The sequence below is a fragment of the Symphalangus syndactylus genome, chromosome 8, assembly GCF_028878055.3.
Source record: "Symphalangus syndactylus isolate Jambi chromosome 8, NHGRI_mSymSyn1-v2.1_pri, whole genome shotgun sequence".
NCBI lineage: Eukaryota > Metazoa > Chordata > Mammalia > Primates > Hylobatidae > Symphalangus > Symphalangus syndactylus.
The window spans coordinates 46,554,096-46,579,741 of NC_072430.2; the positions used below are offsets into that span (position 1 = coordinate 46,554,096).

General features: G+C 39.6%; 2 protein-coding genes and 1 long non-coding RNA gene across 8 annotated transcripts in view; 2 read left to right on the top strand and 1 right to left on the bottom strand.

The window, feature by feature from the left end:
* LOC129487713 (uncharacterized) overlaps positions 1-5,879 on the top strand; it is a 44,473-nt gene extending 38,594 nt beyond the window's left edge. Inside the window, exon 3 of the long non-coding RNA XR_008659440.2 lies at positions 5,738-5,879. This is a non-coding gene — a long non-coding RNA (uncharacterized lncRNA). The remainder of the gene's footprint in view (positions 1-5,737) is intronic.
* The window catches only part of LOC129487712 (disintegrin and metalloproteinase domain-containing protein 21), a 108,096-nt gene extending 94,056 nt beyond the window's left edge, over positions 1-14,040 (bottom strand). For 2 of the 3 annotated variants that reach the window (XR_010122081.1, XM_055288973.2), the window contains exon 1: positions 13,864-13,974. The gene's annotated coding sequence lies outside the window, so the exon portion shown is untranslated. Of the gene's footprint in view, positions 1-13,863 lie in introns of all 3 variants that reach the window. The other variant, XM_055288972.2, reaches the window with a different exon arrangement.
* The window catches only part of SYNJ2BP (synaptojanin 2 binding protein), a 51,757-nt gene continuing 40,088 nt past the window's right edge, over positions 13,978-25,646 (top strand). For 3 of the 4 annotated variants that reach the window (XM_063644401.1, XM_055288976.2, XM_055288977.2), the window contains exon 1: positions 14,015-14,152. In XM_063644401.1, the coding sequence (XP_063500471.1) occupies positions 14,089-14,152 (64 nt within the window). In that variant the 5' untranslated portion in view covers positions 14,015-14,088. Of the gene's footprint in view, positions 14,153-25,646 lie in introns of all 4 variants that reach the window. The other variant, XM_055288978.2, reaches the window with a different exon arrangement.

Here is a 25,646-nt window from a genome sequence, read left to right on the forward strand (position 1 = left end):
CTACTAGGTGACAGGACTTTGCAAGGTTGGGGCAAAGTTCTCCAGAAGGCCGTGTATGCTCTGAATCAGCATCCAATATATGGTACTGTTTCTCCTATAGCCAGGATTCACTGGTCCAGGAATCAAGGGGTGGAAGTGGAAGTGGTACCACTCACCATCACCCCTAGTGATCCACTAGCAAAATTTTTGCTTCCTGTTCCTATGACATTATGTTCTGCTGGCCTAGAGGTCTTAGTTCAAGAGGGAGGAACACTGCCACCAGGAGACACAACAACAATTCCATTAAACTGGAAGTTAAGATTGCCACCTGGACACTTTGGGCTCCTCCTACCTTTAAGTCAACAGGCTAAGAAGAAAATTACTGTGTTAGCTGGCATGATTGACCTGGACTATCAAGATGAAATCAGTCTACTAACACACAATGAAGGGAAGGAAGTGTATGCATGGAATACAAGAGATCCATTAGGGCATCTCTTAGTATTACCTGTGCCCTGTGATTCAGGTCAATGGGAAACTACAACAGCCCAATCCAGGCAGGACTACAGATGGCCCAGACTCTGTAGTGTAGATGGCCTTAGTATTACCTGTGCCCTGTGATTCAGGTCAATGGGAAACTACAACAGCCCAATCCAGGCAGGACTACAGATGGCCCAGACTCTTCTGGAATGAAGGCTTGGGTCATTCCACTAGGAAAAAAACATGACCTGCTGAGGTGCTTGCTGAAGACAAAAGGAATACTGAATGGGTAGTAGTAGAAGGTAGTCATCAACACCAGCTACGACCATGTGATCAGCTATAGAAATGAGGACTGTAATCGTCATGAGTATTTCCTCCTTCTTTTGTTAAAAACATGTTTGTGCTTGTATACACTTGTACTAAGAAAATATCTTCAGTTTATTTCCTTTCTCCTTTATCTTGTGACATAAGATTTATTGACTTCATATCAGCATTGAAGTATTGTTAACTTTATATAATAGTATTTGGGTTGGGGATTGGTGCATTTCTGGTTGTACGAAGAATAGTTGTGTTATGTTAGGTGTAATTATGACCTTACTATTGTCTTTATTTGAAGATTATGTATAATCTCAGGAGTTGTATATGGGTTCAAGTTGACAAGGGGTGGTCTTCTGATCATTAATACTGAGTTTCAACTTGATTGGATTGAAGGATGCAAAGTATTAATCCTGGGTGTGTCCGTGAGGGTGTTGCCAAATAAGATTAACATATGACTCAGTGGGTTGGGAAAGGCGCACCCACCCTTAATCTGGGTGGGCACAATCTAATCAGTTGCCAGCATCGCTAGAATATAAACAGGAAGGAAAATGTGAAAAGAGAGACTGGCCTAGCCTCCCGGGCTACACCTTTCTCCAGTGCTGGATGCTTCCTGCCCGTGAACACTAGCCAGACTAATAAACAAGAAAAGAGAAAAGAATCAATAAATAAACTAAAAAATCTAGATGAAATGGATACATTCCTGGAATTTATACCCTCCCAAGACTAAACCAGGAAGAAGTCGAATCCCTGAATAGACCAATAAAAAGTTCTGAGGCAGTAATTAACAGCCTATCAAGCAAGAAAAGCCCAGGACCAGATGGATTCACAGCCGAATTTTACCAGAGGTACAAAGAGGAGCTGGTACCATTCCTTCTGAAATCATTCCAAACAATAGAAAAAGAGGAACTCCTCCCTAACTCATTTTATGAGGCCAGCATCAACCTGATACCAAAACCTGGCATAGATGCAACAAAAAAAGAAAATTTCAGTCCTGATGAACATCAATGCAAAAATCCTCAATAAAATACTGGCAAACAGAATCTAGAAGCACATCAAAAAGCTTATCCACCATGATCAAGTCAGCTTCATCCCTGGGATGCAAGGCTGGTTCAACATACACAAATCAATAAATGTAAATCCATCATATAAACAGAACCAATGACCAAAACCACATGATTATCTCAATAAATGCAGAAAAGGCCTTCGATACCATTCAACACACCTTCAGAAACACTCAATAAACTAGGCATTGATGGAACATACCTCAAAATAATAAGAGCTATTTATGACAAATCCATAGCTAATATCATACTGAAAGGGCAAAAGCTGGAAGCATTCCCTTTGAAAACCAGCACAAGACAGGGATGCCCTCATCACCACTCCTATTCAAGATATTATTGGAAGTTCTGACCAGGGCAATTAGGCAAAAGAAATAAATAAAGGGTATTCAATAGGAAGAGAGGAAATCAAATTGTCTCTGTTTGCAGATAACATGATTGTATATTTAGAAAAGCCCATAGTCTTAGCCCAAAAACTCCTAAGCTGATAAGCAACTTCAGCAAAGTCTCAGGATACAAAATCTGTGTGCAAAAATCACAAGCATTCCTATACACCAATAATTGACAAACAGAGAGAGCCAAATCATGAGTGAACTCCCATTCACAATTGCTACAAAGAAAATAAAATACCTGGTAATACAACTTACAAGGGACATGAAGGACCTCTTCAAGGAGGACTACAAACCACTGCTCAAGGAAATAAGAGAAGACACAAACAAATGGAAAAAAAATTCCATGCTCACGGATAGGACAAATCAATATCATAAAAATGGCCATGCTGCCCAAAGTAATTTATAGATTCAATATATTCCCATCAAGCTACCATTGACTTTCTTCACAGAAATAGAAAAAGCTACATTAAATTTCATATGGAATGATGAAAGAGCCCATATAGTCAAGAATCCTAAGCAAAAACAAAAAAAAAAAAAACAAAAAAAAAACATCTGGAGGCATCATGCTACCTGAGTTCAAACTATTCTACAAGGCTACAATAACCAAAACAGCACGGTACTGGTACAAAAACAGATATATAGACCAATGGAATAGAACAGAGGCTTCAGAAATAATATCACACATCTACAACCATCTGATCTTAGACAAACCTCCAAGAAACAAGCAATGGGGAAGGATTCCCAATTTAATAAATGGTGCTGGGAAAACTGGCTAGCCATATGCAGAAAACTGAAACTGAACCCCTTCCTTACACTGTATTCAAAAATTAACTCAAGATGGATTAAAGACTTAAACGTAAAACCTAAAACCAGAAAAACCCTAGAAGAAAACCTAGGCAGTACTATTCAGGACATAGGCATGGCAAAGACTTCATGATTAAAACACCAAAGAAATTGCAACAAAAGGCAAAATTGAAAAATGGGATCTAATCAAACTAAATAGCTTCTGCTCAGCAAAAGAAAATATCATCAGAGTGAACAAGCAACCTGAAGAATGGGAGAAAATTTTTGCAATCTATCCATCTGAAAAAGGCCTCATATCCAGAATCTACAAGGAACTTAAAGACATTTCTAAGAAAAAAATAACCCCATCAAAATGTGGGTGAAGTATATAAACAGACACTTCTCAAAAGAAGACATTTATGAGGCCAACAAACATGAAAAAAAGCTCACCATCACTGGTCATTAGAGAAATGCAAATCAAAACCCCAAAATTCAGTACCACCTCACGCCAGTTAGAATGGCGATCATTAAAAAGTCAGGAAACAATAGATGCTGGAGAGGATGTGGAGAAATATGATTGCTTTTACACTGTTGGTAGGAGTATAAATTAGTTCAACCATTGTGGAAAACAGTGTGGCAATTCCTCAAGGATCTAGAAGCAGAAATACCATTTAACACAGCAATCCACTGGGTATATATCCAAAGGATTATAAATCATTCTACTATAAAGACACATGCACACGTATGTTTATTGCAGCACTATTCACAATAGCAAAGACTTGATATCAATCCAAATGCCCATCAATGATAGACTGGATACAGAAAATGCGGCACATATACACCATGGAATACTATGCAGCCATAAGAAAGAATGAGTTCATATTCTTTGCAGGAACATGGATGAAGCTGGAAACCATCATCCTCAGCAAACTAGCACAAGAACAGAAAACCAAACACAAGAACAGAAAACCAAACCATGGTGGGATATACCCTCAAAGTAAAGGCAAATTGCTTCATTTTGCATTCCCTAGCGCAAACAAAAAGGTGGTGCCTGCTATATGCCTCCATGGGTTGTTGAAGCAAACATTTCACACCTGTGAATACTACTCTGGCCCATATACTAGATAATAATGAAGTGATCATCTTTGAGTAGGGCCCAAAACAAGAAATGACCTTGCTGTGGGTCCAGGTTGTTATGTGAAGGAGTTAAGGATATGCCACCCCAAAATATGCCAAATTGGCATATTATTTCAAGCTGAAAGCACTTCAAAAACTGCATTTGCAGTAACAGCCATTTGACCTGCTGTTTTCCACATGTAGCAAACCATAAAATTTCCATATAGACCAGGAGGTCAAGACAAGCCTGGCCAACATGGCAAAACCCCATCTCTACTAAAAATACAAGAATTGCTTTGGGAGGCTGAGGTAGGTGGATCATTTGAGGTCAGGAGTTTGAGACCAGCATGGCCAACATGGTGAGACCCCATCTCTACTAAAAATATAAAAATTAGCCAGGCATGGTGATGCATGTCTGTAATCCCAGCTACTCAGGAGGCTGAGTCAGGAGAATTGGAGAACCGCTTGAGCCTGGAAGGTAGAGGTTGCAGTAAGCCAAGATTGCACCACTGCACTCCAGCCTGGGTGACAGAGTAAGACTTTGTCTCAAAAAACAAAGAAACAAAAATTTAGCCAAGTGTGGCGGCACATGCCTATTATCCCAGCTACTCAGGAGGCAGAGGCATGAGAATTGCTTGAGCCTGGGAGGTGGAGGTTGCAGTGAGCTGAGATCACACCACTGCACTCCAGCCTGAGTAACAGAGTGAGATTGTCAAAAAGAGAAAAAAAAAAGCTCCATAGATGTTGGGAACAGGCCCCCAAATCTGGCCATAAACTGGCCCCAAAACTGGCCATAAGTAAAATCTCTGCAGCACTGTGACATGTTCTTGATGGCCATGACACCCACACTGAAGGTCGTGGATTTACCGGAATGAGAGCAAGGAACACCTGGCCCACGCAGGGTGGAAAACTGCTTAAAGGCATTCCTAAACCACAAACAATGGCTCGAGCAATCTGTGCCTTAAGGACATGTTCCTGCTGCAGATAACTAGCCAGAGCACATCCCTTTGTTTTGGCCCATCCCTTTGTTTCCCATAAGGAATACTTTTAGTTAATCTATAATATATAGAAATAATGCTTATCACTGGCTTGCTGTCAATAAATATGTGGGTCAAAGTCTTCTTGGAGCTCTCCGCTCTGAAGGCTGTGAATCCCCTGGTTTCCCCCTCCACATGCTGTATTTGTGTGTGTGTGTTTAATTCCTCTAGTACCACTGGGTTAGGGTCTCCACGACTGAGCTGGTCTCAGCACATAGAGAAAGATGGTTTTCCTGTACTAGGACAAGACAATAACCCTGTTACCAGAGACTGGAAATGGTGCTGCAATGGACCTGTACATATAAACTTAATAACCCTTACCTTCTACTAGGTTTACCCCTCCCCAGTATATCTCCTAGTGACATTCCTGGAATTACTGCCCTTAGCCTAGATCCTTTTGTCCTTTCATTTCTTCATAGACATATTGTTCTTCATCTAAAAAAGTATAAAAGCTTTCTGCTTTGGCCATTTCTTCAGATCTTCACTCTCTTGTGAGGATCCCCCTGTACATGTAAAAAGTAATAAAACTTGTATCCTTTTCTCCTCTTAATCTGTCTTCCATCAATATCATTCCTAGACCTAGTCAGAGATGGGTGGAGGTGATCCGTAACATTCCCTACAAATTTTGGTGCCCAACATGGGGCATCCTTCACTGGCTGGAACACTGCTTGCTCGAAACTGCTGCACCTGGAATCCTGGCCCTCTGACAAAAGGCCAGCAAAGGTAAGAATTCTTAATACTGTCAGTCTGCTGGATCTCTGCCTGTGGGGAATGGTCAAGATGAGAGTGGTAAGACTCTTTTCTTCCTCTTTCCCTCTCTAAATTTAGGCTGGCAGGAGAAAATATTTATGTGAACTAGTTTTGGGGGCAAAGTGACTTTGGTGTTTGTGAGTAGTCTTGTTTTCTATTTGATCCTTTCCCCCCAGAGTTAATCTTTGCTTTCCTTTTGTCTTTTGGGGTAGTTTGTTATAAGGGGGAAAATCATATGAAGATTCTTATTTCATCTTGTTTTATGTCTTGAGAGCTTGGCTTTGTAACCAAGTGAGAAGTTCTCTCTCTCTGGTCTCTGCCACTTGGGGAACATGATTGTCAAGTCATGTCTGGCAGCCAGCCAAAAGGCTGGGAACTTCAGATGCAAAGTGACTAGCAGGACTCTCCTTGTCTGACTGTGCCAGCTCTCAGGGGTGTTTTCTCTTAAGAAGCTCTAATTTATAAGCAGCTTTTGTCATCTCAACCTTTGTTGCTTAGTGCAACATGGAGGTCACACATAATGACCTCCATTGTATGTCTACATATATGTAATACATATACAATGTATATTACATATATGTAATTGTATATGTATTACATGTATTACATATAATGTACATTGTATACATATGTGTACATTGTATATGTATTACATATATGTACATTGTATACATATATGTATACATGCATATACATGCATATACGATGTATATGTATACATGCATATACATGCATATACGATGTATATGTATACATGCATATACATGCATATACGATGTATATGTATACATGCATATACGATGTATATGTATACATGCATATACGATGTATATGTATACATGCATATACGATGTATATGTATTACATATATGTGAACATATAATGTATTACATATATGTGAACATATAATGTATTACATATATGTGAACATATAATGTATTACATATATGTGGACATATACGATGTATATGTATATGTGGACATATACATACATGTGTACATTGTATATGTGTATGTATATGTATATATATACACAAAATTGAGCACTGTAATACATATACACATACATTGTATGGGTATGCATATACACATACATTGTATGGGTATGCATATACACATACATTGTATGGGTATGCATATACACATACATTGTATGGGTATGCATATACACATACATTGTATGGGTATGCATATACACATACATTGTATGGGTATGCATATACACATACATTGTATGGGTATGCATATACACATACATTGTATAGGTATGCATATACACAATGTAGCACACCATAAAAGTTCCATAGAGACTGGAGTTGTGTAATACATATACACAATGGAGTACTATTTTCCTTATCCATTCATCTGCTGATGGACACTAGGTTGCTTCCAAATCTTGGCTATTATGAATAGTGCTGCAATAAACACAGGAGTGTAGACATCTCTGATATACTGATTTCATTTCCTTTGGCTAAACACCTACCAGTGGGATTAGTGGATTTTATGGTAACTCTACCTTCAGTTTGTTGAAGAACCTCCGAACTCTTCTCCATAGTGGTTGTACTAATTTACATTCCCACCAACAGTTACAAGGGTTCCCTTTCCTCCACATCCTCTCCAGGATTTGTTATTGCCTGTCTTTTGGATAAAAGCCATTTTAACTGGGGTAAAAAGATATCTTATTATAGTTTCAATTTGCTGATGATTGATGATGTTGAGCATCTTTTCATATACCTGTTTGCCATTAGTATGTCTTCTTTTGAGAAAGGTCTATTCAGATATTTTGCCCATTTTTTAAATTGAAATATTAGATTTTTTCACTATAGAGTTGTTTGAGCTCCTTACATATTCTGGTTATTAACCCCTTGTCATATGAGTGGTTTGAAAATGTTTTCTTGCATTCTGTGGGTTGTCTCTTCATTTTGTTGATAGTTTCCTTTGCTTTGCAGAAAGTTTTTAACTTGATGTGATCCCATTTGTCCATTTTTGCTTTGATTGCCTGTGCTTTTGGGATATGACTCAAGAAGTTTTTGCCCAGAGCAGTGTCCTGTAGAGTTTCCCCCAATATTTTCTTGTAGTAGTTTCATAGTTTGAGGTCCTAGATATGTCTTTAATCCATTTTTTAAATTTTTATGCATGTTGAGAGAGAGGTGGTCTAGTTTCATTTTTCTGCATGTGGACATCCAGTTTTTCTAGCACTATTTATTGGTGAGACTGTCTTTCCCCCAATGCATGTTCTTGGCACCTTTGTCGAAAAATTAGTCCATTGTAGATGTATGGGTTTATTTCTGGGTTTTCTCTTCTGTTCCACTGGTGTATGTGACTCATTTTGAGCGCATCAGCAATGTCAGTGAGAACAGCTGAGAGGAATTCAGGCAGTAGAACTAGTACACTATTGACTGCAGCAGGTGATGAGACAGCAAATGACAACTGCAGTGTGATCTTTAGCAAGTGATTAAGTTTAAGTTTCATCATCACTAAAATTCATTCATTCATTGAAAGCCTATTATAAGGCCAGACACGATGGCTTATACCCATAATCCCAACCCTTTGCGGGGGCTGAGGCAGGAGGATTGCCTGAGGCCAGGAGTTTTAGATCAGCCTGGGCAACACAGCAAGACCCTATTGCTACAAAAAATAATTTAAAAAAATAAACAAAAAGAAAGTCAAGTTTGTGTTGGCAACTCTTATAGGTACTGGAGATAAAGCAGTGAACAAGAAGCAGTCGGGCAGATGGCACAGCAAATGCAAAGATCTAAACTAAACCAAATGTATTTGTTTGAGAAACAGAAAAAAGTTGTGTAGATGTAATGAATGAGGGAAGGGGGTTGTGGTAGTAGATGAGTTAGAGAGCTTGACAAAAGCCAGATTATCTGGTCTTAGAGGCAATGTTAAGGATATCGATTTTTTTCTACATGAGATGGAAATGACTGAAATATTTAGATTGGGGCATGACATGATCTGATTTACATTTTTGTAAGATTGCTCCAGCTGAGGGAAGAATAGATGGGAGATATCGAGTGAGCAGCAGAAAAAACTTTCAGGAAGAACCGTAGAAGTAGAGGCAGTACATACTGGTGGTTTGTAATAAGCTGGTAGTATCAGAGATGGTCAGATAGACTGTATTTCATACATAGCAACAACTATACTTTTGATGGGTTGAATGTAGAATGCAAGGGAAGGAATGGAATCAAAAGCTGTTCTTAAGATATTCATAGGAACTGAGTAAACTGAGTTACTCAAGGAAGGGGAACAGCTAAGAGAGGTATCAGTTTAGGGGTATAAGGGTTAGAAATTCTCATTTTATCATAATTTAAGATGCCTGCTAGGCATCTAAATTTTGAGATGTCAGGTAGGCAACTGGGTTACACAAGACTGAAGCTCAGTGAAGAGACATGACAGCTGGCATATTAATGGCATTAGAGCCAGGGGTCTGAATTAGACTTCTTATAAAGATAGCATATATATACAGAAGAATAAAGAGTACCAATCAAAAAGGACAATAGAAGATAAAATAATTGTAAATGCCTTGTGGATATCTGCTGTCATCAATAGCTGGGGTTAGCAGTGCAACTTGCAGCAAGAACTTGAAAATTAAAGCAATAATACTGCTATCAGGTCTAAACTTTAAAATCAACATGTAATGGGCCAGAGCAGAGATATGCAATGCCAAAGGCTGTGACTTCACTGTAATCTGTGTTATGGGCTGTGTTGTATGCCTGCAAAATTCATCTGTTGAAGTACCTCAGAATGTAACCCTATTTGGAGAAAAGGTCTTTAAAGAGGTAAGTAAGTTAAAATGTGGTCCTTAGGGTGGGCCCTAATCTAATATGAATGATGTCCTTATAAGAAGAGGAAATTTGGAAACAGACATGTGTGCACACAGAGGAAAGACCATGTGAAGACAGAGGTAGAAGATGGCCATCTGCAAGCCAAGGAGAGAAGCCTCTGAGGAAACCAACTCTACCAGCACCCTGATCTTGGACTTCCAGACTCCACAGCTGTGAAAAAATAAATTTTCATTGTTCAAATTACACAATCTGTAGTATTAGTTACAGTAACATTAACAAACTAATATCATCTGATTAAATGTAATAATAATACAACGAAGAAAAAAGTGTGTCAATCAGAAAAGAGTTTCGTCACTTAAGGAAGCATAGAAAAAATAAAATATGCAGGAATTTGAAACTAAATAGGTAAGGGCAAAAAGTTGGAACAAATGCTGTGTCAAAGGAGAGGTGGATAAGTCCCAAATACAAACATATTCATGAGCTGGTCATCAAAGAGGCTGATAGAATAGAATACTGAAGTAGGACGGGACTGAAGCAGACAAGAGAGATAAGAAAGACAAAGTGAATACATGACAGGAAATGTGCAAAAATAGAGCAAGGTATGATTAAGGTGAGGCAAGGTTTCCACTAATTTTGTAAATGGTAGATTGAAGTTGCCACCGCGTTCTACATTTTTTACAGAACTCAAGGTCTTAAACAGAAAGGTTAGTTCAGACAGAAAGTGTCACTTCTTGTGTCAGAGACTGCCAATGGCCTCCCAATATCCATTCTCCCATTTTCAGTTAATAATAATAACCTTGATTTTTATAGTTGGCACATTTCTATCCCTGAGATTACAAGAAGTCTATGACATTTCCCAGAGGTCTTCTTGGCCTTTCCTTCATTACCTTCCTGGAATGTAGATAGGATGGTTGAAGTTCCAAAATCCATCTTAAGCATCTTGGATCATGAAGTAAAGGCTACACTCCAGGGGTGAGCCACTGCACCCAGCCTGATTCCATAATTTTTCTCAATTGTTTCCTCTGAGTAGAATCTCATTTTCTCTGTCATTTGCTTTCCTATATATTAAAGCTCCCTCATTGTTTTTTTTTAAAATTTATTTACTTTTATTATTTTTTAATAGAGATGGGGTCTTGCTCTGTTACCCAGGCTAGAGTGCAGTGCTTCAATCATACCTCACTGCAGCCTCGAACCCCTGAGCTCAAATGATCCCCCCGCCTCAGCCTCTAGAGTAACTGGGACTACAGGCATATCACCACGCCCAGCTAGCTTCCTTGTTCTTCCACTGTTACTGGAAAGGGGTCCTGATCCAGACCCCAATAGAGGGTTCTTGAATCTTGTGCAAGAAAGAATTTGGGGCAAGTCCATAGAGTAAAGTGAAAGCAAGTTTATGAAGAAAGTAAAGGAATAAAGAATGGCTGCTCCATAGGCAGAGCAGCCCCGAGGGCTGCTGGTTGGCTATTTTTACGGTTATTTCTTGATTATATGCTAAACAAGGGGTGGATTATTCACGAGTTTTAGGGGAAATGGGTGGGCTATTCCTGGAACTGAGGGTTCCTCCCCTTTTCAGACCATATAGGGTAACTTCCTGATGTTGCCATGGCATTTATAAACTGTCATGGCACTGGTAGGAGTGTCTTTTAGCATGCTAACGCATTATAATTAGCATATGATGAGCAGTGAGGATGACCAGAGGTCACCTTAATCGCCATCTTGGTTTTGGTGGGTTTTGGCTGGCTTCTTTACCACATTCTTTTATCAGCAAGGTCTTTGTGACCTGCACCGTGTGCTGACCTATCTCATCCTGTGACTTAGAATGCCTAACTTCCTGGGGATGCAGCCCAGTAGATCTCAGCCTTATTTTACCCAGCCCCTATTCAAGATGGAGTTGCTCCAGTTCAAAAGCCTGTGACACCATTATTCCCATACTTCTATTAGGGAATAAAGGCAATTTACACATCCCATCTCTCACTCTACTTATTACCAGCATTTCCTCAACTTGTTTAGGATACTTTTTTCTTTCACTGCCCTCGTATTTCTTTTGAAGCTGTGTGCTCAGATGAAAAAGACAATTTTCCCAGGTACTAAGAGGTGATTCCCTCACCCCTACACCTGCCCCCACAGTGGTCTAAAAGAAATCTTGTGTTTTTTTCCTTACAAATCTCCTCATTGATGACTTCTTGATTTTCCTCCCATTTCTATTTGATCTTTTCTCTCTTGACATTCCAATGTCATTTATTTTATTTTATTTATTTATGTTTTGAGATGGAGTCTTGCTCCATTGCCTAGCCTAGAGTACAGTGGCACGATCTCCACTCACTGCAACCTCCGCCTCCTGGGTTCAAGTGATTCTCCTGCCTCAGCCTCCCATGTAGCTGGGACTACAGGCCCGTGCCACCATGCCTAGCTAATTTTTTTGTATTTTTAGTAGAGATGGGGTTTCACCATGTTGGCCAGGCTGCTCTTGAACTTCTGACCTCAAGTGATCCGCCCACCTTGGCCTCCCAAAGTGCTGGGATTACAGACGTGAGCCACCCCGCCCAGCCCCCAATGTCATTTATTTATATTATACTTTTTTTTCATTTATCATTCTCTGCCTTTTATAATGATAATTTTATTCACTCATCCAACCAACATATGAAGAGCTGCTATCAATCCCATTTTAAGATGGGGAAAGAGAGTTCAGAGATGTTGGATTCCTTGCTCAAAGACAGACAAGTTTAAGGGAATGGAATGGAAACTTGAGCCCAAGTTTTAAGTCATAATCTGTGTTATTTCCACTATCTTATCTTTTTTTTTTTTTTTTTTTGAGACAAAGTTTCGCTCTTGTTGCCCAGGCTGGAGCGCAATGGTGCGATCTTGGCTCACTGCAACCTCTGCCTCCCGGGTTCAAGCGATTCTTCTGCCTCAGCCCCCCACCAAGTAGCTGGGATTATAGGCACCTGCCACCACGCCCAGCTAATTTTTTGTATATTCAGTAGAGACAAGGTTTCACCATGTTGACCAGGCTGGTCTTGAATTTCTGACCTCAGGTGATCCACCTACCTTGGCCTCCCAAAGTGCTGGGATTGCAGGCATGAGCCACCATGCCCAGCCTCCACTATTCCATCTTAACTTCTCTCAGAGTGAGCAAGTAAGAGGCCTTCCTGCCGAATCTGCCCCTATCTCCTTCTGTTTGGTAAACATAGTAGCTGCTGCTTTGGTTTTTTACTCTAAATTTAAATGTCTTGATATTGGCCTTGCACTTTCTAGTCCTCTAAGATCCCCACCAATCCCTGTGGTCTAACTCCAGGTTGCTTCACAAGGTTGTCACCTTCCTGGCTCTTTAGGCTTTTGTGTTTTTACCTCTAAAGTTTCATTCAAGTTCAGTTTGGAATGTCTCATTCCAAAAGTCAGGAAGACTGGCCTAAAGTTATACCTAAGTCGTGCGTTAACCTTATTGTAAGAGTTAAAACATTAAAAAGATTGAATTCTCCCAGTTGCCAAAAGAATGAGACATTCCCCCACCCCCCTTTCTTAAAACATTTTCTTGAGCCAAATTGTAATTATAATCCGTGTGTGTGTGTGTGTGTGTGTGTGTGTATCTTTTTAAAAGCTAAATAAGCCTCTTGTCAGATAAAACCCAGGAATCGTTTTCTTCAGGTCCAGGGAGCCAACTCCTTGAAATTTAAGTATCAAGGTAGACAGTGCCCCTATGTTCCAGGCTCGCGGGAGTTACCCGAAGCGCCTTGCTCCAAGCCGTAAGTACCTGTTTGTCACAGAGATAACGTTTTATTTTTCCTTTGGATAAAGGCAATTAACCAACACAGGCGGCCACTCCAACGGTGAACTACCAAAAATTGAATACCAAACCATGTTAACTCGTCTTACATGAGAACATGCGTGTGCTCTGGCTACATAAAAGGTGAGATTTTTGTCTCTCTTTGCAATCTCATTAGTGGATTGCCTGTAACACCCATTCCGGTCTGGTTCGATGCTTACAGAATAATACAACTTTTTTTTCTTTTCTACATTTGTGGAGATTTTCTAGGATCGCAGGAGATTTTTTTAAAATTTTTTTCCTCGACAATATCAATTTATTTAGGCCCCTTACTTTTACTAGCCACCCCCTTCCCACCTGCTTCCAATGGCAAATTATAATGGTAACTTGCCCCTTGCTCACCTCATGCTTGGCTTTGGGAACCTGTGAGAAACTGCAATCCGTTGGCGGTAGGAACCACGATTCCCAGCATTCCCAGCGCTCAGAGTCCTTCGGGCTTCCTTTTCCGGGTCTCGAGGCTGCTGAAACCGAAAGCGCTGTGCTGTGGGCGCAGCGCCGAGATTGATTCACCTTCACCTGTGCTGCAGTCCAGCTGACCCAAGTAGGAAGCCTGACGAGCTGTAAAACATGAACGGAAGAGTGGATTATTTGGTCACTGAGGAAGAGATCAATCTTACCAGAGGGCCCTCAGGTATGTGCGGAACGGATCGTATCTGATAGTAGGGGATTAGAGGGTGTAATTGCAGACACCTCTGCTGCTGAGCCGGATTCACCTGGCCTTGGGGCGGGCAGGCCCCAACCTAGAGGTTTCGTGCAACGCTTTGCGGTGCTTAGAGAAAATATATTGAAATCCATCATTAGCCAGATACGGGTCTGAGGAATCCACCTCAAAATCCAGTCGGATGACCACAAATATATATAGTCAAGAAGGGGTTCTTTGTGCAAATCGTGCTAGAAAAGCCTTTTTAAAAGCCTGCTTTTTTAGCCTGCTTATCGTGGACACCACATCCTTCTTTCCGTTGCCTGTTCTATCCCTCCCCATATGAGGGACCGTTTAGTAAAATGTGAGCATAAACGGTGTGGACTCTGAATGCATAGCCGTTTTCCTGCAGCTAGGATCCCTCCCTCGCTCCTTTGATTTCTGGGAAATTCATTTACAGTGTCAACTAGGATGTTAAAGCAGGAAGAGCCCTTAGAAATCTTTTATTACACAGGTTCCCAAACTTGGTTCCGCCACAAAATTACCCAGGGCTTAAAAAAAAGAAAAGAAAAAAGAAAAAAAAAAGTTAAATCTTATCTCCCATCTGCAGGGATTTGGATTCAATACGGATTTATTTTATTTATTTATTTATTTATTTCTTATGAACGTCTCATGTGATTTTGAGCAGCCAAACTTCTATCCTCTTCCCCCACTGAGGCTCTTCATTAAACCGGGCTCTTGACATTACTACATTCTGCCTTCTTTCGACTTTGTTTACTTTCCTTTACAGCTATTTAGTTGATCGATTAAGAGCTTCAGCTTTGGAATTACAGTATCTGGATCCAAATCTTGTATCAATCTCTTGTGATTCTTTGATACTTATTGGCTAACTTAACTGATGTAAGCCTTAGTTTATCATCTCTAAAATGGGGATGGTTATAAATATACTTCATATTGTTGTGAGAATGAAATGAGTTAATCCATGTAAAATGTTTACAACATTGCCTGACCTATGGTAAGCAGTATGTGTTTCCTACCATTGTTATTGTTAATGGATAAATAGCTAAACTGACACAGTAAATTCTACTAACACTGTATTCCGAGAGTCTCTAATAAATCATCAAGTACTCTGAGCTCCATCTCTGAAATGTTCCTGAAATTCTTTCACTCCTGTGTCCCTTGCCACTACCTAGGACAGTCCATCACCTTTTCTCATCTGCAGTTCTGCAGTAGCTTAATCATCATGGATAGATTGTTCTTTATAAAATATAGCTTTCAGAATTATCCGTACTTTGTGTCTTCTTTTCTTTTCTTTTTTTTTTGAGACAGGGTCTCACTCTAATGCCCAGGCTAGAGTGCAGCGGCACGATCTCAGCCCACTGCAGCCTCTCCCTCTTAGCCTCAAGCAATCCTCCCACCTCAGCCTCCTGAGTAACTGGTACCATGGGTGTGCACTGCCACACCCGGCTTATTTTTTTGTATTTTTGGTAGAGGTGATGTTTCACTACATTGCCCAGGCTGGTCTCATTTAAACTCCTGAGTTTAAATAATCCACCCACCTCTGCCTCCCAAAGTGCTGGGATTACAGGTGTGAGCCACTGTGCTCTGCCTTCCTTTTTATTATTAAAAATTGGAAGTTGGTTTTACTTATCGGAATATAACTCATCACTAATATCATTATTATTATTATTTTTTTAGAGACGAGGTCTCGCTTTGTTTTCCAGGCTCGTCTTGAACTCCTGGACTCAGGCAGTCCTCCTGCCTTGGCCTTCCAAAGTGCTGGGGTTACAGTCATGAGCCACCATGCCTGGCCTATCAATAATCTTAATGGATTAATGTCATGCTCCATATGTGCACCTAAACTTTTGTCAAAGGCTCATTTGGTATGCCCAAGTTTCTTGGATTCATTTTTTTGCTATTTTATATAAGTTTATCATTCATGCACTGTTATATTTATTGACTTTTGAGGCTAACATAGAAAGTTACTTTTAAATCAAAGTCTGTTTTTTTTGTACTTTTCATCCATTGGTAACTTGTTCTTTTAGGACCAGTTAAAACAATGCTAGTTCCTTTTCTGATTGCTGTGCAAGTGTTTATTTAAAGGCTCTAGTTGTTCTGCTCCTATTTTGCCTCTTTCTTCTTTATCCTAAATACCTTCAGTTATTTTACTACCTCTTGAGATGTTTGAGATTTGATTCTTGCCTTTTGCTTAAGAATTTAATGTACTTTGACGTAGTCCTTTTGCTCTGGCATCCAAAGTATTTTCAGATCTCCTGTCTAAAGCAGAGCAGGACCCTGATATTATCTCTTGTTCTAAACATGAAATCTTTTTAAAATTCAATATAATATCACTTCATCGTTTTTGGCATTTGCAGTTATAAATTTCCTAGTGTTAGTATTTTCCCAAAACACTGGCATTAGGACAAGCTTCAAGGACAAATGAAAGGGAATAATTATATCTAGCTAATATATTTCACCCAAAAATGGTTTGATTTCTGTATCACGTATTTATTACAAATGAATGTATTTATTCACTCAGTGGCTTCCTAAATTTTCATAAGCATTTCCGTGTATTAATTATATAAGTCAGTGAACTTACTGGGAGAGTAAAGCCTCAAGTTTAGGAATGAACTTGGATGAAAACAGTCATTTGAAATTTGGTTGGTTCAGTTAGCAAGGAAAGGTTTCAAGTTCATGTTAATCACTTACCAGAACTGGTTTCCTAGTATGTGATAGTCTTCTTCTCAGGGTCTAATTCAACTTTTCTTCATGGTGTCATCACGAAGATATATAGGGAGGAGACTGCATCTCAAAATACCACTGGAAACAAAATACCACTAGAAACTTCCACATAATTTTGGTAGTCCCATAAGGATCTTTCTTTCTATAGAAGAAATGTGAAAATCCTCTAATTCTAAGCATGCATTTCTTTTGTAGACAGCATTGCCCACTCTTTGTCTTTGTACAGCTGTGTACTCAGGAACCTGATGTTTAATCAGGTCCAAGAACATGTGTACCATTGCCCTTTTGTGTTCTGTCAGGGACAAGAATTGTGGATATTTCTAGTGTTTGGGCCCATATTATAAGGCAGTTGAACCTGTTCCTGACTGATCTGCTTACTGCAAGGGAAGTAATGAAATCTTGGGGAAATTATGACAAGAGAGTGAAGAGGCAAAAGAAGCTTGACATGTATTAGGTTGGTTGGTGCAAAAGTACAATTACTTTCTTTTGTTCTTCTTTTTTTTTTTTTTTTTTTTTGAGATGCATCTCATTCTGTCACCAGGGTGGAGTACAGTGGCACAATCTTGTCTCATTGCAACCTCTGCCTCCCAGGTTCAAGCAGTTCTCCTGCCTCCGCCTCCTGTGTAGCTGGGATTACAGGCATTTGCCACCATGCCTGGGTAATTTTTGTATTTTTAGTAGAGACAGGGTTTCACCATGTTGACCAGACTGGTCTTAAACTCCTGACCTCAAGTGATCCACCCACTTTGGCCTCCCAAAGTGTTGGGATTACAGGCATGAGCCACCCTGCCCAGCCATAAGTACCACTACTTTCAATGGCAGAACCGCAATTCCTTTTGCACCAACCTAATAGCGTGGAATCTCTCCTGTTGTCTGCTTTCTCAACTGTAAGGAGGGACTTGGGCTAGATAACTTTGGAGGTCTCTTCCATCTCCAAGAGTTCATCATTCTTTGGCTCATTCCACATGTTATTTTATGACTCCTACCATTTGGGGCTTTGTTTTGTTTTGTTTTGTTTTGTTTTTTGATTCCTGCCATTTTGGACTAATAGTATGAGCTGAAGAATTTCAAAGGCAGTGGCTACAACCTCAAATGTCTTCAAGGGTTGAACAGTTTACCTTTTATCTTTTGTGGAATGCTATTTTTTCTGTAGGAGTCCAGCTTGATTATAGTGTCTAAGGCTCTTACTTTTTCTTTATAAAATTGAAAGTCTCTTAATGAGTCTTAAAACTCAGTTACTCTAAAAAGTGTGACAAGACTCTTAATATGTTTTTTTGCACTGCAACAGGTAAGAGATTGGCCATAAAGACAACCTTACTGTACATTGAGTACTATGATTAGGAATCTTGTTTTTAGGTCTGAGTTCTCAATGGGTTTCAGCAAGTTACTCTTGTTATGCCATCTTTAAAGAGGAAAGAGAATATTTATTTTCTTACTTTCTTTAGAGGCCTTGGAAAAGATGTTGGGTTGATGGCAGTGTTTCAATAATGAATACTAAAGGAGGTATTGTGTTTCTGGTGGTGTGCTAGTTACTATATATACGTATATTATATATACTGTATATATACTATACATACATACATACTCATTTAATCTTCACAGCAACCCTGAGTAGTAAATATTTAATCTACATTATTAGATTGGGAAATTGCCTTAGAGAGGTTAAGGACTTGCCCAGTTTCTAATGCCAGTAAATTTCAAAGGATTTTAACCCAGGTGTTTTAATTCTGCTATACCATATACTACTTTCCACCACAGTAGCCATGTTTAAGAAGTTGATTGCCAACCTTTCTCCTGACCTTTATTTTATTATATCATGCCTTATTCCCAGAAGCATTTGAGGCATCTTAAATGACTAACATAACTTACAGTGGAAAGTTTTTATTGCTTGCTCTTGATAGAGCTGAGGGCATATCAAGGTGAGTACCTAAAATCAAGATGCCCCATTAAGTTCTATCATTTAAGCCCTTGTAGACCTGTCATAGGCTTTAGGTTTCATGCTAACTGAAACTGTTGCTAGTAGTTTTCTGATCTATTCCTTTCTTCACATATCAAATAGATGTGAGACTGAAGGCTATATCCTTGCCCTATTTTCTCTTGCTTACACAAAGTCTCGCCTTCATGGAGTTTACAATCCAATAGAGATATGATGTTCACATATGAAAAATTAAATCTCACTGCAAAGGTGCAGATAGTTAAGGAAAATGATGAGCAGGTAGTTAGTGGGAGGGCAAAGGAAGTGTGGAAAGGAGCATGGTAATCTGACCCTGTGCTAGGAAAGTTCAAGAATGCAGCCACTGCTGAGAACCATTAAAATGGTCAATTAAAAGAAGGTGGAACTTGTGAGTCTTCTGGAATGGACAGGCTTTAGGCTAGGGCCAGAGTCAGGGATGAGTATGGCCTAAGCAATAATAGAAGAAAATAAGCAGAGCATATTCTGAGGTTAGTGAGTAAACCGGCCTGGACAAAAGGGAAGTTTCCTTTAGGAGATTCAAGAGAGAAGAGGTAGCTGAGTAGTAACCTGAGTAGGTGGAGATCAGATTATGAAGAGTCTTTAGTGTTAGTATGGAAACTTAACCTTTCTCTAAGGTTCTATCTGGATTCTTTCTACTTCCTAGTCATTGATTAGGACTCAGTTCAAGAGTTAGCTCCTTTAGGAAGCAGACTTTACCCAGGATAGATGTTCTCTTATTGTCTGTATTATACATCATTTACAGATTGCCTGTAATGTATTCCCATGTATTGCCAAGCTAAGCACTGTATCTTGTCCCCTTGTAAAAAGGAAGAGATGAAATGGTTTTTATCCCCATTTCAGAAATGAGGAAACCTTACTTCTGCGTTATACAACTCCTTAAGTGCAGATTTGGATCCAGGTCTGTGTGACTTAAAATTCCAAGCCCTGAATCACTATAAATAACTTTTTTTTTTTCTGTATGCTTTCTCACTTATGTCTCCTCCTTCTACTTCACTTTGAGCTCTTCTGATTCAAAGAACGTATATTTTATTTCTTATTTTCTTTCATTTAACTTTTATTTTAGGTTCAGGGATACATGTATGGGTTCCTTATATAGGTAAACAGTGTCATGCGGGTTTGTTCTACAGATTTTTTCATCACCTAGGTATTAAGCCTAGTACCCATTAGTTATTTTTCCTGATTCTCTCTTTCCTCCCAACCTCCACCCTAAGTAGACCCCAGTGTCTGTTGTTCCCCTCTATGTGTCTATGTGTTATTATTTAGCTCCTACTTATAAGTGAGAAAGTGTGGTATTTGGTTTTCTCTTCCTTTGTTAGTTTGCTAAGGATAATGTCCTCCAGCTTCTTCCATGTTCCTGTGAAGGACATGATCTTGTTCTTTTTAATGGCTGCAAAGTATTCCATCGTGTATATATACCACGTTTTCTTTGTCCAGTCTACCACTGATGGGCATTTAGGTTGATTCCATGTCTTTGGTATTGCGGATAGTGCTGCAGTGAACACACACATGCATGTGTCTTTAATGTTTTTTTTAATGCTTTGTCTAGTGCATGACACACAGTGGTCAGTAAATGTTCATTAAATGACTGAGCAAACCGATAGATATCAGAGTAATATAATGGAATGTTTTTATATTTATTTATGACACAGGGTCTCACTTTGTCACCCGGGCTGGAGTGCAGTGGCATGATCTTGGCTCACTGCAGCCTTGACCTCCTGGGTACAAGTGATCCTCCTGTCTCAGCCCCTCAAGTAGCTGGGACCACAGGTATGCCTCACCACACCTGATTAATGTTTTTATTAGCCATATTTTTCATACAGACGGGGTTTCACCATGTTGCCCAGGCTGGTCTCCCAACTCCTGAGCTCAAGTTATTCACTCGCCTCGGCCTCCTAAAGTGCTGGGATTACAGGCGTGAACCACCACACCCAACTTATTTATTTTTGAGACAGGGTCTCGCTCTGTCACCCAGGCTGGAGTGCAGTGGCACTATGATAGTTCACTGCAGCCTCGACCTCTTGGGCTCAGGTGATCCTCCTGCCTCAGCTTCCTGAGTAGCTGGGACTACAGACACGGACCACCACACCTGACTAATTTTTTTTTTTTTTAATTATTTGTAGAGATGAGATCTCACTATGTTGCCCAGTCATGCCTTGGACTCCTGGTCTCAAGTGATCCTCCACCTCAGCTTCCCACAGTGCTGGGATTCCAGGCATGAGCCACTGTGCCTGCCATAATGGGATGTTTTAAATAAAGAGAAGCAGTAACATGATCTGTTTCAGCTTTCAAAAAGTGGTAAACATGGGTCTTCACTAAATACAATTTGAGAAAGAGAGAATGAGGATGGACACGTTGTATTATGGATAGGAAACTGGCTAAGATATCAGAAACAAGGAGAAGTAGTAGATGGAACACCTCTTGGAGAGAGTCAGATAAATGGAACAATTCTCTAAAGATTGCTTCAAGGATCAGTATTAAGATCTTTTCAAAACAATACTAAAGAAAAACTGTACAGTAAAATATCTAGGAATTACTTTGGGGAAATAGAAAGGCAAGCTGATAGATGTTCAACTGCAGAAACATTTTGTGAAGCCATGTGACTAGGCAGAAAAGTGGTCAGTGATTACATGTGATAAGTACACAATTATTTATTGAAGGAAAAATAGCCAAACTATACTTAGATGATAGGGTCAGAACTGCTGGTTTCAGAAGACTGAAAAGTAAAGTAAAACTATTTTTTAAAATTTATTTAGCATTTATTATGTGCCTATATGATGATTAGGAATCATGGACACTAGAATAAAGAATAAGAAATGATCCCTGTTTTTAAGAATTTTGCAGTTCAAGCCAGGCACTGTGGTTCTTGCCTGTAATCCGAACACTTTGGGAGATCGAGGAGGAGGAGGACTTCTTGAGGCCAGAAGTTCAAGACCAGCCTGGGCAACATAGCCAGACTCCCATCTCTGCCAACAAAACAAAACAAAACATTAGCTGTGTTTGGTGGTGCATGCTTGTAGTCCTAGCTACTTGGGAGGCTGAAGTGGGAGAATTGCTTGAGCCCAGGAGTTCGAGATTGTTGTAGTACTAGCTACTTGGGAGGCTGAGGCAGGAGAATTGCTTGAACCTAGGAGGTGAATGTTGCAGTGAGCTGCGATCGTGCCACTACATTCCAGCCTGGGTGACATAGCGAGACTCAGTCTCAAAAAAGAAAAAGTGCCAGAATGCTTGAGTTCAAATCCTTACTCTATCACTCACTAACTGTGTGACCTTGTGCAAGTCATCTCACTTCTATCTGCCCCGGTTTCCTCAGCTATAACATGAGAGTATTATTAGAATCTACTAATAAGAGTTAGATTAGTATAGCGTTAGTATAATTAGAATCTACTAATAAGAATCTACTAATAAGAATCAACTAATAGACTTGTGAGGATTAAATTTTTTTTTTTAGGCAGAGTTTTGTTCTTGTTGCCCAGGCTGGAGTGCAGTGGCATGGTCTCAGCTCACTGCAACCTCTGCCTCCCAGGTTCAAGCGATTCTCCTGCCTCAGCCTCCCAAGTAGCTGGAATTACAGGCACCTGCCAACACACCTGGCTAATTTTTCTGTCTTTTTAGTAGAGATAGGGTTTCACCATGTTGGCCAGGCTGGTCTCTAACTCCTGATCTCAGGTGATCCACCCATCTTGGCCTCCCAAAGTATTGGGATTACAGGTGTGAGCCACCGCACCTGGCTGATTTTTGTCTTATAAATACATTTGTAGTGATGATTCTGTACTGTCTTAAGCACTTTACCACAAAACAACTCATTTAATTCATTGAAGTGCTTTAAGGGTACTACCATGTGGGGAGTCGACTTTATGGGGCAAGAGTTGAGTCATCTAGGAAGGGTAGGGTAAGCTGTGTCAGTAATTTCAGGGATATGTGGCTTCTATTTCTATTTTTCCCTCCTTTTATGCCTTAGTTTATAAAAAACGCTATTACTGCCATAATCCTTCCCCCCCCTCCAAAAAAAAAAACTTGTTAGAAGCTCCCAGAAACATTTTTAACCTTGCGAGATTTCCCTAGAACTGGAAATGTTAGAGATTCCTGACCTAGGTGTAGTTTTCAATTCCAATAACAGACAATTGACACCAGTTGGGCTTTGTGTATGTACTAGGTACTATATTGGCACAGGAGGTACAAAAATGAATACAAACTAATTACTTTGTCTTCTAGGAATGAATGTCGCAATAGAGTAATGAGACAATTAAACAAGTAATTTCATGTTTTCAGGCAAAGGGAAGAAGACATCCAAAGTCATGGAGATAAGCAGTAGCTGTGGGTGGGGATGATAGGGTGAAAAGCCATAGCAAATATTAAATTTTGTTTACTGTATAATGCAAAGTAGAGAATGTCCAAAGATGGCTAGAAAGGTAGATTACGGGGATTTTGAGTTTAAACTTCATCTTCTACGTTTTTTTTTACTTTGATTTTATCTTGGGGATATACTTAGAATTTCTTTAAAAATCAGTTTATCATATTTGCATAGGAAATAGTAGAAAAAGTCTACTGTAAGGAGGATACTATAACAAAATTTTTTTGGCTTAATTAACATGAAATTGGTGCTTTGAGAAACTTTAGCCTTTTATTATTGACTAATACTAAGTGCAGAAGTAATTGTGGTTTTTGCCATTTTTTTTTTTTTTTTTGAGACGGAGTCTCACTCTGTTGCCCAGGCTGGAGTGCAGCGGCGCAATCTCGGCTCACCGCAAGCTCCGCCTCCCAGGTTGATGCCATTCTCCTGCCTCAGCCTCCCGAGTAGCTGGGACTACAGGCACCTGCCACCATGCCCGGCTAATTTTTTGTATTTTTAGTAGAGACAGGGTTTCACTGTGTTAGCCAGGATGGTCGTGATCTCCTGACCTCATGATCTGCCCGCCTGGGCCTCCCAAAGTGCTAGGATTACAGGTGTGAGCCACCACGCCAGGCCAGTTTTTGCCATTTTTTAATAGCAAAAACTGCAATTACTTTTGCACCAACCTAATAAGTAGGAGTCATTAATAAATGTTTAAAATGCTTGCATTTTTGTACATAATCACCAGGTTCATCTCAACTTTTTTGAGGCATGATTCACATTCAATGAAGTGCAGGTGTAATTACCCAATGGGTTCTTCTTGCTTGCTGCCTAGACTGAGCCAATTTATCAAGGCAGGGGAATTGCAATAGAGAAAGAGTTTCATTCACACAGAGCTAGCTGTACAGGAGACTGGAGTTTTATTATCAGTCTCCCTGAAAACTCAGGGATCAGGGTTTTTAAGGACAATTTGGCAGGTGGGGGGTCAGAAAGTGGGGATCACTGGTTGGTCAGGTCAGAGATGAAATCATAGGGAGTTGAAGCTGTCCTCTTATGCTGTGTCATTTCCTGGGTGGGGACTACAAAGACTAGATGAGTTAGTTTATAGATCTAAGTGGTGCAGCCTGATCCATTGAGTGCAGGGTCTGCAAAATATCACAAGCGCTGATCTTAGGTTTTACAATCGTGATGTTATCCCCTGGAGCAATTCAGGGAAGTTCAGAATCTTGTAGCCTCCAGTTTGATGACTCCTAAATCATAATTTCTAATCTTGTGGCTAATTTGTTAGTCCTGCAATGGCAGTATAGTCCCCAGGCAAGAAGGGAGTTTATTTCAGCAAAGGGCTGTTATGTTTATTTCAAAGTTAAACTGTAAGCTAAGTTCCTCCCAAAGTTAGTTTGGCCTACACCCAGGAATGAACAAGGACAATTTGGAGATTAGAAGCAAGATGGAGTCAGTTAGGTCAGATCTCTTTCACCATCATAATTTTCTCAGTTACAATTTTTGGAAAGGCAGTTTCATAAGCATTTTAAATGTAAAGTTTGTTTTGTAGTCGTTGGGTGTGTTATTCTGCAAAGGTAACCTGAGATTCCTGGTGTGTGTGTGTGGTGGTAGGCCCCCTCCTGCCCTGCTTATGCCTGACTAGCTACCTACTATAACAATATGATTTTAACATATAAGCCTAATACGTATCTGTTGGACTTCCAGGGGTTCCTTTTGGAAAAGTCTTAATGTTAGAATTTGAAATTTGGTTTTGGAAAGCATGTCAAATAATGCAGGTTGAAAACAAAACAGGATCACAAGACACAATAAAATAATAGTCATTAATTAAGTCAAGGTGATACTTAAAAGCAAAGACCTTTACTCTTTAATAGAAAGGAGACTTGGTTTCCCAAACAATCAAAAGACCTAATGAAGACAGCACAAGACCAACACATCTTTCTCTCTTTTTATTTTTGTAGATTACTCAAAAGGTGAGCAAGTCTTTTATTATCTCTTAGTATATGAAAATATTGTTTTAAAGAGAAAACCATATTCTACCTTTGCATCAGTATGTTGTTAATGCTAAAGCTAACTTCAATAAACAAATCCATCTAATCTCAATCAGCTTTGAACACACAAGATTCCCATAACCCTTTTATAATCTATTAAAGAGCAGATCAGTGGCCCAGAAAACCCATTATTTTGAGTCTGGCCCTGCATCAGTGTGCTTTTGATATTAATGCTCAATTTTGATTTTGATGCTCAATTTTTTAAAAAGTGAAATAATCCCCTTCTAATTTTAGCCAACTTGATCACTCACAAAATTCATAAGATTCATGTTCCACAAAACTTCTATTAGCTTGGTGCAAAAGTAATTGCGGTTTTTGCCGTTACTTTTGCACCAACCTAATACAACCTGTTCAAACCTATACTTCCTTTTTGTCCTATACTTCCTT